General features: G+C 44.6%; 1 protein-coding gene across 1 annotated transcript in view; it reads left to right on the top strand.

Annotated features, from left to right (window-relative positions):
• Positions 1-19205, top strand: part of GRIN2B (glutamate ionotropic receptor NMDA type subunit 2B) — a 270066-nt gene that overhangs the window by 158905 nt on the left and 91956 nt on the right. The window contains exon 5 of the mRNA XM_054029921.1: positions 17998-18112. Coding sequence (XP_053885896.1) covers positions 17998-18112 — 115 coding nt within the window. The remainder of the gene's footprint in view (positions 1-17997; positions 18113-19205) is intronic.

Below are 19205 nucleotides of genomic sequence, written 5' to 3'. Positions count from 1 at the left end.
GTTTCTGACTGCATTTCGCGCCATTTTTCTACTGCCCCTACAAACTTTGTGCCTGCCATCCCTGCCTGAAAGCATGGATCCTGCGCTTCTCACCAGACTTGTTACAAGAGTTATGAACACAATGTGGCTGATCCTGCAGTATTTCATGAGCTATGAATCTGAACAGGAATCCGTGCTGCCTGCCCTTCTGTGTGCCATGGAAAGAAACAATTCAAGATTGATATTGGCATTCATGGAGCAGCTGCACATGGTGGACCATTGCTATTGGGCTTGGGAAACAAGCACTGAGTGGTGGGATCAGATTGTGATGCAGGTATGGCATGATGAGCAGTGGCTGAAGAACTTTTGTATGCGTGAAGCCACCTTCCTTGTATTCTGTGTGGAGCTCATCCCCACCCTGCGGTGCAAGGACATCAGAATGAGAGCTGCCCTACTGGTGGAGAAGCTGGCAACTCCACACTGAATCAGTCTGGAGTGGGGAAGTCCACCGTGGAGGTTGTGGTGATACAAATGTACAGGGCCATTGATCGCCTCCTGCTACGAAGGACTGGGACTCTGAGCAATGTGCAGGAAACAGTGGATGGCTTTGCGACAATAGGATTCCCTAACTGTGGTGAAGTGATAGATGGCAAACATATCCCAGTTTTGGACCCAGACCATCTTGCAATGGAGCACATCAACAGAAAGGGCTACTTCTCTATGGTATTGCAGGTGCTGGTCGGTCACCGGGGTCATTTCACTGACATCAATGCAGGATGGTCAGGGAAGGTGCTTGACGCATGCATCTTCAGGAAAACTGGCCTGTATAGAAAGCTGCAAGTGGGGACTTTCTTTCCAGACCAGAAGATTCCAATAGGAGATGTGGAAATGCCCTTAGTGATCCTGAAAGATCCAGACTACCCCTTACTCCCGTGGCTCATGAAGTCTTACACCAGAAACCTTGAGAACAGCAAGGAGTGCTTCAACAAGAGGCTCAGCAGGTGCAGAATGACTGCAGAATGTTCGTTTGACACATTAAAGGGTCGCTGGTGCTGCTTTTCAGCAGATTAGACCTCAATGAAGAAAATAGTTCCATGGTCATAGCAGCCAGCAGTACTCTGCATAACATTTGTGAAGCCTAGGGGGGAAAGTTTTTCCCATGAGTGGAGTGTTGAGGTCAATCGCTTGGCAGCTGTTTTTGAGCAGCCAGACACTTGGCCTTTTAGAGGGGCTCAACGGGGGGAGGGGCGCTATTTGAATCAGGGAGGATTTGAATCAGCATTTTGACAATGAGCCCCAATAATGTGTAGGTCACAAATAATCATAGTCTTTGTAAGCCTAAATATTTATTAAACTGCAATACACAGATTTACATTTTTTACAAGGGACATGACAGTGAGCAGCACTCGCTGAAGTGAGGATCTCACATTGGTGTGTAAGTCCAGCTGTCGTTATGGAAAATGTCCCTAAGGCTGGTGTGCAAGGAGTACTGTGACAGACGGGAACATGAGAGGAATATGTGGGGGGAGTTTGGGAAGAGCAAGGAAGGCAGTTCTGTACGGGCTGCAGGGGGAGTCGAGCATGCATGTGTTCCACTTGCAGCACAATCAGGGACCTCAGCATGTCTGTTTGGTCTTCCATGAGCTTTATTATCTGCTCCTGACCCTGTTTCCTCTCCTGGCTAGCCATTTCTAGTTTTTCATTTATTGTCTCTCTCCATGCTCTGTGCTTGCTATCAGTCTGATTTGACGATTGCAGCACTTCATGAAACATATCCTCCTTACTCTTCCTCGTTCACCTCCTTATCTGACGGAGGCGATCCACCAGTGTGTAGGAGCTGACCCTCAAGGGCACATCTGCAGAAGCAAAAGAAACAATACACTGAGTCAGTATTATGACTGTACTCACACTATTGGATCATAAAAGTTGCATATACCTCTTTCCCATTTTCCCTTGGCAAGCACAAAGCTTGGGCACAACACTAAGCATGGTGAGTTTGGCCTGGGGTGGTGCAAGATGGGACAAAGGGTCTGGATGGTTTCAAAAGGGGATCAATACAAAGCACCTAGGGACACTATTCTGAATACTGGCATCGTTTTCCACAGGCAGCAGTGATTGAAGCTGAAATCACACTACTGAGGGTTACCGAAGATGCAAGGATGCAGCTCCTGCATGTGTGACTTCAGACCGGGTCTGTATGTTGGTCGCCTGTGTGTTGCTTTGGTTTTTGCAGAAGTAATTGTTGATTGGTGGGGTAGTTTCCCACAACGGGAAAAGAAACAAAACAGCTCTGTGAAGGAACCTTTGGCAGAGGATTGCAGAGTATCTGCAGGAAAGTTTCCTAGCGATCTCTATGGAGGATTCCCAGGGAGATCTTGGTGTGCATCAACAAACTTTTCTACAGGGCCCCAACTGCATAGCTGCACAGGGGAATATGAAGCAGATGCAGATGGACCTAGTGTTAATTTCAATCTCTTAATTCACATGTAACCGTGCACTATCAAAGCAAAAGGAATACTTATCGGTGCTCCCCTCTCCTGCTTCAGGCACAGCAAACCTAGACTGCTGGGATTGGCTAGACCCCTCCAGAGTCAAAAAGAGGTCCTAGCTCACCACGCCTCCAGAGGAGCCTGTCGCCTGTCTCATGTCCTCTTCCATCGTGACCTCCTCTTCTTCCTCAGGGTTGACTCTGCTGGCCGCTGCCTCAGTCTCCTTGAAGTATCCACGAGGCTCTTGGTGGTGTAGGTGGGGGTCGCTGCCAAGGATGGCATGCAGCTCCTTGTAGAAATGGCATGTCTTTGGTGCCGCACCAGAATGACAATTGGCTTCCCTTGCCTTTTGGTACACCTGCCTCAGCTCCTCGATCTTAGCCTGGCACTGCTGTGTGTCCCTTTAATGCCCCTTCTCATCCATGCCACAAGCAATCTGCTCATTGGTGTCAAAGTTCCTATGGCTGGATCGGAACTGCAACTGCACAGCCTCCTCTCTCCACAGACTCAACAGGTACAGCAACTCTGGTGTACATGCGGAAACCCATTTGCTGCGGAAAGCTGGCACGGTCAGCTGGGAAGATATGATGTGAGCTGTCCACGCCGAGCAATCAGGAAGTGGAATTTCAAAAAATTCTCTGGGCTTTAAAGGGGGAGGGGTGCATGCCTGTGTTCCTGGCAGGGCAGCGGAGTAGAAACTGCTTACCAGACTGGTCATGATGGGCATTATGGGACACCTCCTGGAGGCCACTTAGGGCAACATAAGCAAGAGGAGTGTCTACACTGACACTGTGTCACTCTAACTTTGTCGCAAAAAGCTCTATGCTGCTCATCGAGGTGGTTTTATTATGTTGGTGTAGCAGGAGAGTTAAATTGTCGAGAGTTGCGTTATTGGGTGTACATCTCTGCTGTTTTGTCAACGAAACCTGACATTTGTCGACAAAATTGTGTATTGTAGAGAAGACCTAAGAAAGATAAATAGATCTGAAGCGCATCTCTTGGCCTTTCTGTATTTGCCTTATGTCAGGAACCTGTTTGGTGAGTACCAAGGAGTAATTATTGCCTACGGACAGGTCTTCTGACAAATGTGATTTTCCATACTCTTGCTGCCCAGTGCAGCCTAAAAGAAATAGATTTCCAGTGTTCCAGCTTCCAGTTTGGATAGAAATGCCCAGGAGAACAGTGATGTCATTAGCACATCCATTCCTACTGACCGAGCAAGGACGGGCAGCTGTGGAAATGAAAAATAACATTTAAAACCAAAAATTAGTTAGCCAGAATTTTTTAAAACCTGAAAGGTGTGTGGCTTGAGCCATGCTTTGGCTGATGGTTTTGTTTTGTTCATATTTCATCTAACCAGCTTCACTGCCCCTTGTCTAAAGCTCCTCTTTCATACGAGCAATGGGGTGAACTTTGAAGGGTTGGATGTTCAGTTAATCTAAACTTCTGGAGCTAGGAAAGTTTATGAGAATGGGCTTATTTCCCATGAGATTTATAGGACTTTCCAGCTTCAGCCAGATCTGAAATATTGTCAGAACTGGTTTCCTCTCATGGGATTTTCACGTCCAGTCCCAGAGGACCCAGGAAGTGCAGAAAGGTGCACTAGAGCTGGTCAGAATTTTATATTTTTTTCTGCAGAACATTTCAATGTTTTGGCAAAAAATCAAAAACTAAATATTTTCAGCTGAAAACTTTTGGTTAAAAATTGAAGATTTGGATTTGGAAATCTCATCTCAGTGCTTCACTGGAGTTGTAATTTGTACTTCATGCCCACATGCTGCTCATTGGCTAGGGCTCCCTGGATGAAGTAAATCTCCTATTTCCCCTGTTGCTGAGCTGTGGCAGCGCATCATGGGGATCGCTGGCCAGCCACCCTGCATCATGGATGTGAAATCTGGTTGGGGACCTGGCCCATAGAGGAGAATGGGGGTAGGAGGCACCCAAACCACAGCCTCCATATGTCACTCTGGTGGCATTTCCAAATGAAAAGTTTCTGTATTTTGGCCAAAATCTTTTCAGTTTTCAGATGTTTGGGTTTTTTTTATGTAAAGCTGACATTTTCCATGGAAAGCAGACACTTTTGTGAAAAAATTGTTTGAGTAGAAAACCCGTTTTTTCCACTGAGAACAACTTTGAAAGACAGTTTTTGGTCAGCTTTGGTGTGGACAGTATTTGTAAAAATAAGTTAATCAAATCCAAAGACCAAAGTCTTTTTTGCAGGAGGTTGGTCTGGGTTTCAGGATTATTTTTGGTGGGATGAGGCGGGAAGTGAACATTTGAGCCTGTTGTTTGTTCTAAATCAGATCATCCCATCCCGAACTGTACCTACTTTTCTTACTAAGGGCCTCATTCTTCACTGCTTGGCCCTTGTCATTTAGGAATATAAAATACCACCAGATCAGGGTGGCAGTTTTAAGCTGTCCTGCAGTGACTCAAGAGCAAGTACCAACCTCAGGATAAACTGTTAAGAACCATGGCACAAACCCCAAATTGGTTGTGAGTGATTTCTCCAACCAATGATCAGGTGTAAACTCCTCAGGCACTATAACAAAGCATGAACATGGAGTCACAGACAGTTCCCTTGGGTACTCTGAATTCTGTCTTGCCACCCAGGGAAGCCTATCTTTGTGATAGATGGTCCCTTGCACAACGAATCACAGCAATATTCTGGTTACTTAGGGTTACCATACGTCTGGATTTTCCCGGACATGTCCGGCTTTTTGGGCTCCAAATCCCCATCCGGGGGGAAATCCGAAAAAGCCAGACATGTCCGGGAAAATCGGGACATGCGGGGCCGGCTGTGCGGGTGCTCAGGGGCTGGGCCAGCGGTGCGGTGCCGGGCCGGGGACTCGGGGGCCGGGCCGGCAGAGCGGTGCCGGCCGGGGGCTCGGGGGCCGGGCCGGCAGAGCGGTGCCGGGCTGGCGGAGCGGGGCCGGGCCGGGGGCTCGGGGGCGGGACGGGCCGGCGGTGCCCAAACTCCCTCCCAGAGCCTTAGGCAGGTGGGAGGCAGAGTTTCGGGGGGGGGGGGGGGGTTCTGGGCACCACCAAAATTTCTACAAACCTGCCACTCCTGCTTTTAGCCAATCCTATAATAAACTATCTAAAGATTTATGACATAGGAAAAGGAAACCAGAAAGTTATTTATAAAGTTAAAGCCAGTACACCCCCACACAAATGAGTTCCAGTGTTAAATTTCAAAAGGTAATAGAAGCTTATATAATCAGCAAGCTCTATATGTCCGTGAGGGCTAACCCAGGCTAGGCACTTTGCTTACATCTAGTAATCCTTGCTCTGCAGAGTCCAAGCAGCATATTAAGACAGTTCCTCCATGTTAGGGGTTTTTATTCCCTTCTTCCCTTGTGCTTTGAGCTGTAAACTCAGCTGATGGGAGGAATTCACTTGCATGACTCATCTTCATGGGGAGGGGGAGAGTAAACAAAAAAGTCTTTATTCCTCTTTAATGTTCTACACTGACTAGTTCATCTGATGTCAATAGGCCTTCCTTGTTGGGCAGGCCATAACACCTACTGTTGTAGACTAGCATTTCACACTAGTTAATGTCTTTCTCCTGTCTGGTGATTTTACATGGTTACAGAGGCTTACATGTAAAGGCTCAAATAATACCTTACAGTATGGGAGACATGCTATAAGTGAGATTAATTCAGGCAGCAATTTACATGCATTCCATAAACACTAAACACATTCTTATAATTCTAATACTTATTTTAGCAATACTAACGCACAGGAGAGCCAGACTGATTCCAGCTCTGAGTTTGTCAGTGTTCAGCTGAGACATGGGGACTTTGGCACCTGGTCTGCCAGCGTGGCAGGCAGTGTCTTTCAGCTATTCTTTCCTAGGTGTGAATGACTGTGCAGGGTGCTAGGCACTGAAGAATCAGGCTCTGGATGTTCTTTGGTGGGTTAAAGAAAGTTACTGAGGAGACTGGATGGCTCAGGGAGACTGTGGGATGATATGGCCTTTCATCTTTAAGTCATCCGCATCAATCCTTCCCCAGGCTGGTAGTGCCTGAAAGCTGTTATTAATTGATGGCCATTCAGCAGCCTTTGCAAAATGAGTCCCATCTCAGTACAGTTCCTAATGGACAAGGGTCCATGTTGCAGAAACAGCCATTACAATTGCCAGTGATAGGCCTTTTTGTTAGTGCTCTCAATGGAGGGGCAGAGGACTGCATGGGCCATGGAAACTGAACTTCTCTTTCATTCCCAGGGATAGTCTCCTTTAGTTAGGATTGCGCTGTGTATGTGTGGGAAACTTGCCCTGCCATTGTCCATGATGTATGGATTCTGGGATAAATACGAACACCATCTCCAGGTGCTGTCATCTCAGCATCTTTCCCAAGTGATAAATTCACTGAAAATAAATAAATAGGAAAAAAAATGCAATACACTGATGTTAACTTGTATGTTTGCCTTTATTTCTATTGCGGGAGTGATGGAAAATGCTCATACTTAAATCCATTTGCCCTGAAAGTACACGTAGCAGGAGCAAGAGTATGGCAGTATTAGCACACATTTTTTTAAAAATGTCTTCCAGGAGATAATGGAGAAATAGCAATAAGACGTAAGTGATGATGTCCCTTCTGGTAGAAATGAACATTTTACAAGTCAGGATAAAGCATCAGGAAAACCAGACTTCATCAACTGATCCTCAGCTGGCCTAAACCGGTGTAGCTCCATTGAAAACAGTGGGGGGCTACATCCATTTACACCAGCTCCACGTATTTTATATAGAAGTTGATGGCACATATAAACTAAACTAATGTCTTAAATGTCTGTATTGCCATTTAGCTCGAAGGACTCATAGACTCATAGACTCATAGACATTAAGGTCAGAAGGGACCATTATGATCATCTGGTCTGACCCCCTGCATGCTGCAGGCCGCAAGACCCTTCCCTGGACTCTACCGTTGAAGTCCCCAATCCTGTGTTTTAGTGACTTCAATCGGCTGAGACCCTCCTGCTAGTGATCCCTGCCCCATGCTGCGGAGGAAGGCGAAAAACCTCCAGAGGCTCAGCCAATCTACCCTGGAGGAAAATTCCTTCCCGACCCCAAATATGGCGATCAGTAATACCCCGAGCATATAGGCAAGAGTCTCTAGCCTGACCCTTGTTGGCCATTACGCTGTTCATGTACCATTGCTTGGTTTTCCTTGGCTACTATGTTTTATCATTAAACCATTCCCTCCATAAACTTATCCAACTTAATCTTAAAACCAGACAGGTCCGTCGCCCCCACCGTTTCCCTCGGAAGGCCGTTCCAATATTTCACCCCTCTGATGGTCAGAAACCTTCGTCTAATTTCAAGCCTAAACTTCCCCCCGGCCAGTTTGTATCCATTCGTTCTCGTGTCCACATTAGTACTAAACTGGAATAATTCCTCTCCCTCCCTTGTATTAACCCCTCTGATATATTTAAAGATAGCAATCATATCCCCCCTCAGCCTTCGCTTTGTCAGACTAAACAACCCAAGCTCCTCTAATCTCTTTTCATACGACAGGTTTTCCATTCCTCTGATCATCTTAGTCGCCCTTCTCTGCACCCGTTCCAGTTTGAGTTCATCTTTTTTAAACATTGGAGACCAGAACTGCACACAGTACTCCAAATGAGGTCTCACCAGCGCCTTATACAACGGAAGCAGGACCTCCCTATCTCTACTAGATATACCTCGCCTAATACATCCCAAGACCGCATTGGCTTTTTTCACCGCCACGTCACATTGCCGACTCATAGTCATCCTGCGGTCCACAAGGACCCCTAGGTCCTTCTCCTCTTCCGTTACTTCTAACCAATGCGTCCCCATCTTGTAACTAAAATTGTTATTATTCGTCCCCAAGTGCATCACCTTACACTTTTTACTATTAAATTTCATCCTATTTCTGATACTCCAATTCACAAGCTCATTCAAGTCTCCCTGCAGAGTATCCCTATCCTCCTCCGAGTTTGCAACTCCTCCCACCTTCGTATCATCCGCAAACTTTATCAGCCCACTCTTGCAATCGGTCCCGAGGTCAGTTATAAATAGATTAAATAAGATGGGTCCCAAAACCGAACCTTGAGGCACTCCACTAGTAACCTCCCTCCAACCCGACAATTCACCCTTTAATACGACCCGCTGCATTCTCCCCATTAACCAATTCCCTATCCACCTCTGGATTTTCATATCGATCCCCATGTTTTTCATTTTAACCAATAGTTCCTCATGGGGTACTGTATCAAACGCTTTACTGAAATCCAGGTATATTAGGTCCACCGCATTTCCCTTATCTAATAAGTCCGTTACTTTCTCAAAGAAGGAGATCAGATTCGTTTGGCACGATCTGCCCTTCGTAAAACCATGCTGTAATTTATCGCATTTGCCATTAACTTCAAGGTCCTCAACTAGTTTCTCTTTCAGAATCTTCTCCAGCACCTTGCACACTACTGATGTTAAACTAACAGGCCTATAGTTACCCGGGTCACTTTTTTTCCCTTTCTTGAAAATAGGAACCACATTGGCTATTCTCCAGTCTAACGGGACTACCCCCGAGTTTACAGATTCATTAAATATAGTCGCTAATGGGCCTGCTATTTCCCGCGCCAATTCCTTCAATATTCTCGGATGAAGATCGTCCGGTCCACCCGACTTAGTCCCATTAAGGCGTTCTAGTTTTGTTTCTACCTCGGATGCGGTAATCCCCCATCCCGTATGCCCCTCTGTAACGGTGCTAGTATCCCTAATACCTTCATTGGCCTCATTAAACACCGATGCAAAATATTCATTGAGATATTGCGCCATGCCTAGATTATCTTTAATCTCCTCTCCGGCTATAGTCTTCAGCGGTCCCACTTCTTCTTTCTTTGCTTTCTTCCTATTTATATGGCTGTAAAACCTCTTACTATTACTTTTAATTCCCCTCGCTAAGTCCAACTCTTCCCGGCCTTTGGCCTTTCTCACTCTATCTCTACATTCTCTGACTTCACTAAGGTAAGTTTCCTTACTGATCCCTCCCCTCTTCCACTCTTTGTACGCTTTCTGTTTTTTCCTAATCGCCCCTTTCAGCCGGTCGCTCATCCAGCTCGGTCTAAGTCTCTTGCTTAGTAATCTTTTTCCCTTTTTGGGGATACAGGCCTCTGACAGCTCTTGCATCTTTAACTTAAAGTAATCCCAGGCTTCTTCTGCCTTTAGGTCCCTTAATACGTTTGCCCAATCCACTTCCCTTACCAGTCCCCTTAATTTGTTAAAATTGGCCTTTTCAAAATTATAAACCCTAGTCTTTGACTTAATTCTGGTACTCTTTCCATTTAGTTTAAAACGAATTAGCTCATGATCACTGGAGCCCAAGTTGTCCCCCACTACCACTTCCTCAACAAGGTCCTCACTACTTACCAGAATCAAATCTAAAATGGCCTCCCCCCTCGTCGGCTCAGCTACCACTTGATAAAGGAATTGATCCGCAAGCACATCTAGGAACATCTGAGCCCTATTATTGCTACTAGCGTTTGTTCCCCAATCTATATCCGGGAAGTTAAAGTCCCCCATAATTACACAGTTTCTATTAGTATTTACCTCCCTTAATACATTAAACAATTCCTTATCCATATCCTGGGTCGATCCCGGTGGTCTATAGCACACCCCAAGCACTATCCCCGGAGAGGCTCTAGTAGTACTTTTACCCAGCTTGAGTATCGCCCAGACGGACTCTGTGTTATCTATTCCATCCACTATTATTTCTTTACAGCTTATTTCACTATTGACATACAATGCCACCCCCCCACCTTTACCTTTATCCCGGTCTTTCCTAAACAGCGCATACCCCTCCATACCTGCGTTCCAGTCGTGACCGCCATTCCACCACGTTTCAGTTATTCCTACGATATCCGGTTTCAATTCTCGGACCAAGAGCTCCAATTCCTCCATTTTATTACCTAGGCTTCTCGCATTGGTGTACAAACAGCCTAATGTATGTCGTTTAGCCTGTCTCCCATTACTAGCACTGTATGTTGCGGGCCTCTTTGTGTTCGTCCCCCCTGTCCCTCCTATGTCCAATCTCATCTCCCCGGCTATGTCTCCTCTTATTAAGAGCTTTACCAGCCCAGGCACAAAATCTGCTCATCTATCCTTTTTCATGATGATTGATGAGATTGAAAAAATGATGTTATACTCACCCATTAAAATAAATAAATAGAGATGACTGCATGAATAGGCAAGGAGAATTTTACAAGGCTGCCCCTAGCTCTGAATGGCTCACTAAAACCAGTGGTGAGGGTTTGTTTCACTAGTCACAAAGTGGCTGTAACTTGGACAGCTTTTCTAGCTGCCTTTGCTCAGGATACCTGCACTATGCCATGCTTCAGCCAGTCCCTTTGCTGCCTCGTTTTCCTCTATCCTTAAAATACATCTCATCAAATTCAGTGGAAAATTTGAAAGAGAGATGGAAAGGAGTGGAAGAGAGAGACAGACTGTGAAAGACTGTTCCTTTAAATTTTAATCTGATAATTAAATGGCTTCTGCTGTTTCGTTTCCTCTTGCAGTAGAAGGAGCAGAGTCCAGGCCCTGTACCATGTTGAAAGCCCAATCAGTGCTTATTTTACATGGAATTATTTTGCCATAAATTGCACCTGACAACATCCAGATGCTCCATGAAAACAGCCAGACGTGTCTGCATTTCTCAGCAATATAAGCCATCAGCACTGCAACAGCTGATGTGGCACAGAATTGCAGGTGGAGCATGGGGTGAATGAAAGATGGGTGAACTTTCAAAAGGTCTGGCAGATCAGTTGGGTTAAGCACCAGAAGTGCAGGAGTAGAGCTGGTCCGGAATTTTTGGATAAATTGTTGGGTGTTTTTTTTTTTTTTTTTTTTTCCAAAAAATGCTGATTCGTCAAAACTGAAACTTTTTGTGAACCAAGGCAAGTGAACAAATCGCTTGACTCAAAAGAAATACTGGGAACAAATCACTTGTTCAACTGAAAGCATGTCAACATTTGAGTGAGTTTAGACAAAAAGATTTTTTTTGTTTTTTGTTTTAAAAAATGTTTTGAGTTACAGAGTTTAAGGCCAGAAGGGATCACCAGATCATATAGTCTGCTCTCCTGGATACACAGGCCACCAACACCCACCCAGAACCCACCCACTAAACCCAACAATGAAAATGAGACCAAAGTATTCTGGCCCACATGAGACTAGACTATTACATGCCACAGGCAAAGAGCAGGAGGGCACCTGGGTCCAGCAGTGCTTGAGGCCCCTGCAACGATAGGGAAATGATTATCCTGTCAAGCGGCCCGCACTTCTGCACAGACAGGAAAACCCCCGACAAGATCCCTGTCAATCTGAACTGAGGGGAAATTCCTTCCTGACCCCACATAGAGCGATCAGTTAGACCCTGAGCATGTGAGCAAGAACCAGCCAGCCCAGCACCTAAGAGACAGAATGCTCAATGTGACCTCAGAGCCCTGGCCCACCCTATCCAGTGTCCCATCTGCAATTGAAATGAAACATTTTGAGTGACCCAGACCAATGTGTAATTATTTTATTTTATTATTTGGTTTGTGAACATTTTTGAGACTTCTGCTTTTCATCACAATTTAACATGTCAAAAAATGTTGATATCTCAAATATTTTTGGAGGACAGGAAAACCATTCCCTACCTAGCTCTGCTCTGGAGGCTAATCTAGACCGTGGGTCGGTGTAATTGGACTTGATAGCTCATGATCACAGCCTGTCTCAAGAGATTTCAGGTGTCTCCAGCTGGGCCTGGAATGCTCATGAGAACACTTTTGCAATATTTGAGCATGTCAAGCCCTCGCCAAAATCCAGAAGCAGAGAGGTGGTTGTTAGAAGTGTAAAAAGGTGGTGTGGGAAAGGTGTTCTCCAAAATGACTTTGAACCTTCAAAAAGGTTTGGGGAATTCAGGTTTGATTCAGTAGTGATGGGGGAGGTGGGTTGTTTTCTTTTGTTAACTACATGATTTGACTCTCATCTTGAGTATGGACGGAAATGCTGGGTGACACTGTGAGGGGGTTTGAGGACTAACTGTCTCAGGGATGAGGGAAGGACTGGATGAAGAGATGTGGGACTGTTGAGAAGGTGCTGCCAATGGAGTGGTGGTTTTACTTTTATGAGGTGCCTAATTAGGGAAAGCAGCAGATATTGGGATGATTGTGCCATTTTCAGACTGGCTGTTTGTCGCTTCTGACTGTAACACGGAATGACAGGACACGGGTGCATGTGTGTGTGGGCATGTGGTGTATTGGAGACCTCTACTGGCTGAGCTGGGTCATTTTCCAATTCAGCTCACCTTGTCTGTAGCTCTGGGAATAAAGAATCTGCAGTCAAGAAACTGGAGACAAGAGGCAGAATTGGTTAGCTCAGTATTCAAACTCATCCCCTTCAAACCTGTATCTGAGGTTCAGAAAAGTTCAGTTTAATGTTTTTAAAGAAAAAAAGTTATTTTCCCCATGTTTTCTCCATCACTAGCTGAAGCCATTTAAGTTGTCCTAGTAACTCGTCTGCAACCGTCGAATCCCAAACTGGCCATTCTGTATGATTTTAATGCTCTATTTCCTGTTCCATGAGGCTTTGGAACCACTCATCATTAACCAGGAGTGCTGACGATCTCAAATCTAGGAAAGTGAATGTAGCTTAGTGGTTAGAGCACAGGAGCAGGCATTAGGTCTCCTGGGTGCTATTATGGTGTCTTCCACTGACTTGCTATGTGACTAGGGTCAAGTCACTTACCTTTTTTGTTCCTGTTTGCTCATCTGTAAAATGAGGATAATATTGTGTGCATCTTAATTCCCTAAGGATTCTGCCTTTGCACTCTTGGCAGCTCCACTGAACCCAAAGGGGCAGCACAAGGTGTAAATGAAGGCAGGATTTTTGACCCTTTAATATTTGAAATTAGGTGCTAGAGAAATGCATGTATTATGATTATTCCAACAAACAGAAAGCTTTGTTAAAAGGCAATTAAGATCACTCAAGTGCCTGTATCATCAGTTAAAGCATAAAAAAAACCAGGGTATCACTAGTTAACTACTCACCCAACCCTTGCAACCTACAACCATGATTTCATCTTCTCTGAATTACCTCACCGCTCCCAATCCACCACCCACTGCACACATGTCTCCTCCCTCCATAGCTAATGCCTCAGTGCAGACATGCTGAGCAGTCTCCCTGCTCACCCCCATTCCCACTCAGCTCCTTGCTTGGGGGAGGTGGTGTTTTGGGGGGTTCTGGCAGAATGTAGGTCTTACTTGGGAGCAGCTGGTTGGAGGAGACGAGGGCTGTTTGGGACACATACCAAGGCAGCAATGCCATGTGTGGGCCCTTAGTGTGCTGATGGTGGTGAGCACAGTCAGTCAGCTCTGTGAGTGGTACTGTCTTGTACGCAGTTGGCTTGCTGTGCCAGGGAGCCTTTCAGACACTAATACATTGATACAGAAGCACTGGGCTTCCATCACCCCAGGCCGTCTACACAGCTGCAGGCCCCCATCTGCCCTTCACAAGCGGCTTCTCCCTCAGGTCCCTCATGCATCCCTGCTCAGCCTCTCATGCCCCCCCCCCCCAATCCCTGTTAACTAATATCCACACCCAGAGGCCCATCTCCCCATCACCATCCACCTCCCATACCCTTGGCTGTCCTGCCTACTTCCCTGGGTCCCCAGGATCTCTGTGCCGAACAGAGCTCGTGAGTCAGGAAGACAGGCTGGCAGCGACGGAAAATGGAAGTAACCAACAGATCTAAGCAAATCCATTTGGCTAATCTAGGTGTAGCGCATGTCCATTATCCCAACCAAGGAGAAAGACTATGGGTTTAATTTTAACATTTCAAAAGTGGCCTATATCAGAGATACTATTTAGAGTGTGCAAGTCTGTGTCCAAGGTCTGGAGATCATGGGTGCTGTACGGTAGTTGTTTGGATACAAGTATCTTAAGAAATGTAAGGAAAGCAGGGCAACATTTCCAGGAGGGAGCACGTTTAAGTATTCCCCCCTGTAAAAGTTGGCAAATATGTTACTACCGGGCTAGAAAGAGAACTCTCTGAAGAGTTCTTGTACCAATTTTGGAGACTAAATTCAGTCATTAAAGTGTGAAACAGAGGGATTTTAGTGCTGCTTTAGGTGCAAATCTCAATGCAACTCCTGACTCCTCCCTAATTAGTATGGTTCTGATCTTTGCAATGAAAAATAAAAAGAAAAGAAACCCTGTTGCCAAATAGCTCTTGCTGATTTCCATGAACTTTCCATGCTGTGGTGATGGAGATTCCCCCAATGTTATTGCTCTTGGGAGGTTGTGAGAAATATTTAATATTGATGCATAGTTAATCTCTTCTTTTTTTTTTTTCTCTCACTGTTTTCTAAACATTGAAACAAAGCTGCCTCCTAACCCACACTGAAATAGTTCTCATGCTGGCCTCACACTGAAGGGATCTTATCAATTTTTCTGGTGCTCTGAGGGAGCCTTTCACCTAAAATACCGTGTGCTGTTCTGGACATATCAGTACCAGAATGATGCAAAATAATTGGAGGGAATTCAGAGAAAAGCAACAAAAGTGGTTCTGAGACTGGAGGACTTATAGCATGAGGAAATGTTCCACACATTACATGGCCAAGATTTAAAAAAATGACTAGTGATTTTGGGTGCCTAACAGAACTCATCATAAAAGAGGCCTGAATTTTAGAAAATGATAAGCACCCACCTCTCTGAAAATCAGAACCTTTGGACTCAAATTGGGCACCCATAAAGGGGGGCACCTCAAATTATTAGTTACTTTATAAAAACTTGACTGATTGTGTATACAGTCATTTGGTTAAATTATGATGGGGTTAGTAATGGTAATCATCTACAAATGTTCGGAGGGTTTAAATAGCTCAAAGGGAGAAGGATTTTTTAGGATCATTCAAGTGCAATTAAAGGGAAAATTTAGGTTGAGTATCAGGAAACATTTCCTAACAAAATGTGTTTGTTAAGCTGTCCTGCAGAGGCTCAAGAGCGAGTATCAACCTCAGGGCAGACTTTTAAGAGACAGGGCACAAACCCCGAGCTGGTTGTGAGTTCTATACTTAGATTTTGCCAACCAATGATCAGGTGTAATCTCCTCAGGTACTATAACGGCCTTAACATGGAGTCACAGACAGTCCCTTTGAGCACTTGCCAGCCAGGCAACCGGACTTTTGTGATAGATGGTCCCTTATACTGCGAATCACAGCAATATTCAGGTTACTCCCAGTCCCAATGGACCAGTAATTTACCCCAAGTCAATTACACTTTAGATCTCACAGCAGAGATGCTTGTAGCCAATCTTATAATAAACTATGTCAAAATTTATGAAATAGGAAAAGAAAGCCAGAGAGTAATTTATAAGGTTAAAGCAGGCAAGCATACATACACAAGTGAGTTCCAATGTTAAGTTTCAAAAGATAATAGAAGCTTCTATAATCAGCAAGCTCTATGTCTTTTAGGGCTAACCCAGGCTAAGCAGCTGAGGATCCTTTGTTTATGCCTAGAAATCTTGCCCCCAGGCATGAGATAAAGTTCCTTCTTGTTAAGGGATCTTATTCTCTTCCTTCCTTGTGCTTTCAGCTGCATACTCAGCTGATGGGAGAAATTCACTTGCATGTCTCATCTTCATGGGGGTGGTGGTGGGGAAAGCAATCAACAAAGTCTTTTGTCCTTTTTAATGTTCCACAATAGTTCATCTCTTGTTGATGAGCCTTCCTTGTTAGCCAGGATATAACACTGTCAGTTGGAGCTCAGCACTTTACCTGTGATTTACACAGTCATAGAGGCTTATAATACAAACGTTTAAATATTATCTTACAGTATTGATTACAGATGATACAAGTGAGATTGTAAGCATTCCATAAAGTCTAAATTCTAAGCACATGTTTATAATTCTAATACTTATTTGAACTATACTAAGACACAAGTGAGCCAGGCTGATTTCAGCTGTGTATTTGTCAGTGTTCCATTGAGGTCGGGGATGCTTGGCATGAGCTGGCATCTGGTCTGCCAGTGTCAGTGGTATATTCGAGTGGAAGAGTCTTTTGATATAGGTGGTAGAAACGCTGCTTGAGTAATTTTAAAATGGGACTGGACAAAACACTGAAGAAGTTGTTATTGGGACCAACCCTGCCGATAAGATGGTCACTTCTAGCTTTTATGATTATGTGACTCTACTTGTGATATAGCAGGTGTGTAATGAAAAATTCTAGTTCTGCGGGAACAGGATAGTGAATTGAAGTGAAATATACAAACGGGAGACTTATAAGAAACCTTTAGAAGCCACTCAACTATCCTCTCCCTCACTCCTAGTGAGAGTCCTGTGGCACCTTTAAGACTAACAGATAAAGGTGCCACAGGACTCTCTGTTGCTTTTTACAGATCCAGACTAACACGGCTACCCCTCTGATACCTCACTCCTAGTGTCATTTTAAAATAAAACACGTCATTTGAACATCCTAATGGTTAAGAACAATAGACCTGATTCTCATGTACAGCAAGGCCTCTTTAAAATGCTTTGGCAGTGTCAAGGGGCTTTAAAGTGAGTAGAACTGGAAGCTATGTCTCCTTGAAAGCCCTTTTCACTGACAGAGTGGTGCACAGTGGCCTTAGTGTAGATGAGTACAAGGCTCGGTCTGTTTAATAGACCATTTTTATTTTTATTATGGGATGACCCAAGACTGGACTGGGCTGCTCAGCAATGAGGCACCCGCTATAGACCAAATGAAGTCTTGAGAAGGTGCTCCAGTGATTTGGTTGGCTGGTCATCTTTGTGAGTTTTATTGTTTGATCCCACTACATACAATGAACTAGTCCATCCTTAGATAAAGACACTTTTCACTGACTCTGAGAGCCTTTATTCTGTGAATTAATCCTATGCCTCAAAGAGACGCTTTGGGCCCTGTTCTGCTGCCATTGAAGTCAATGCCAAAAAGTACATTGATGTCAATGGCAGTTGAATAGGGCCCCTAGAGGTGCATCTCACTTTACTTACTCCACTCCCTGCAGCCCTCTGCCTCACTAGCTGGCCACCTGATGAGAGTAGTATCTCTACCTCCATACCCCTGTCCCATCACAATCATTCAATCATATGTGAAGGAGATGCCTCTCTGAGAGATAGTGAGGACTAGGGTCTGGAGCACATGAGGAATATTCATGCCCTTTATGGTAGGGGGAATTAAGTATTGTGAGCATGGTTGCACTAATATGGTTGTGATGGGTACTACTTGCACAGCAATTCAGCAAGAGCCAGAGAGGAAAGTGATCATCCTATCACAGTGGCCAGTAATGAAACGTGACAGATTGCCTTAGTCTGTCTCTCTCAAATCCTTAAGTAACTGCTCTCCTGTTACCCCTCTGCCACTGCTACTTCTCCCCATTCCCTCTCTGATTCCCTCCCTGCTGTTCCAAGTCCATTGCAGTGTCACTACAACCCTCATTTAAACTGCGGTCAGAGAGGTAGGTCCTTGTTCTATGTGTGGTTCCTATGTGTTTAAAATCTTCTATCTTTTTTCTCTCTTCTAGGTACCTGATTAATGTCACCTTTGAAGGGAGGAATTTGTCCTTCAGTGAAGACGGCTACCAGATGCACCCCAAGCTGGTGATCATCCTTCTGACCAAGGAGAGGAAATGGGAGAGGGTAGGACATGTTTGGAGACTCTTGGACTAAACTGGGAAGGGGAGGGTGGTGAAGGTGCTCATCAAGTTAACCCCTCTCTCTTCAGGACTTCCTTGTACCAAAGGGTGACCAGCTCCTTACTTCCTCTGAGGATCTGTGGGAGCTGGATTCGGGTATCTCCAATAATACAAGGACACCATCTCTTCTCAAATGTAGGCCACCAATACATTATCATATTAGTTTGCATAAAACGTTCATAGATTCACTCATGGTTCCCTTCAGCATCCATTTTCCTGTTTTACTTAATAGAGTTCAGCTCCCTACAGTCAGTCAAATGGACCCCTGGTTGTAGACACTGCAGTTACCAGCTTCGCCGTACATATATGACATGAGGACTAGCACTCAGGAACTTCAGCATCAAAATCACAGGCCTTTACTAACTAAAAGAGATACAACATTAGCTATCCTTTGTATCAAGGTTTAGGACTCCAGCCACTAGCGAGAGACACATGCAATTTGCAATGGGATGGGGTGTTACGGAAGATGAACAGGAATGACATTTTAGGTAAATTATTTAATGAGTTCATTTGCACATTGGAAAATGGAATTTCAATGTAGAAGGCAGCTTGGGTGAAAGTAATCATGAAATGATAGAGTTCATAATTCTAAGGAATGGTTGGAAGGAAAAAAGCAGAATGAAGAGAATGGACTTCAAAAATGCAGACGTTAACAAACTCAGAGAACAGATAGATAATGTCCCCTAGGTAGCAAGTCTAAGGGAAAAAAGTTCAGGAGAGTTGGCAGTTTTTTAAAGAGACATTATTAAGGACATAAGAGCAAATTATCCCAAAGCATAGGAAAGTTAGGAAGTCTGGTGAAAAACCGTCCTAGCTTAACCAGGAGATCTTCAACAACCTGAAACTCATAAAAAAAGAGTCATACAAAATGTGGAAACTAGGTCAAATTATGAAGGATGAATATAAAAAATCCCCATAAGCATGTAGGGACAAAATTAGAAAGGCCAAGGCACAAAATGAGATTAAACTAGGTAGGGACATAAAGGGTAACAATAATACATTCTACAAATACATTAGAAGCATGTACAGATAGAATT

This window comes from Malaclemys terrapin, chromosome 1 (assembly GCF_027887155.1).
Source record: "Malaclemys terrapin pileata isolate rMalTer1 chromosome 1, rMalTer1.hap1, whole genome shotgun sequence".
NCBI classification, from domain to species: Eukaryota; Metazoa; Chordata; order Testudines; family Emydidae; genus Malaclemys; species Malaclemys terrapin.
The sequence above is the reverse complement of the archived record's forward strand: the minus strand, read 5'-3'. Positions and strand labels throughout refer to the sequence as shown.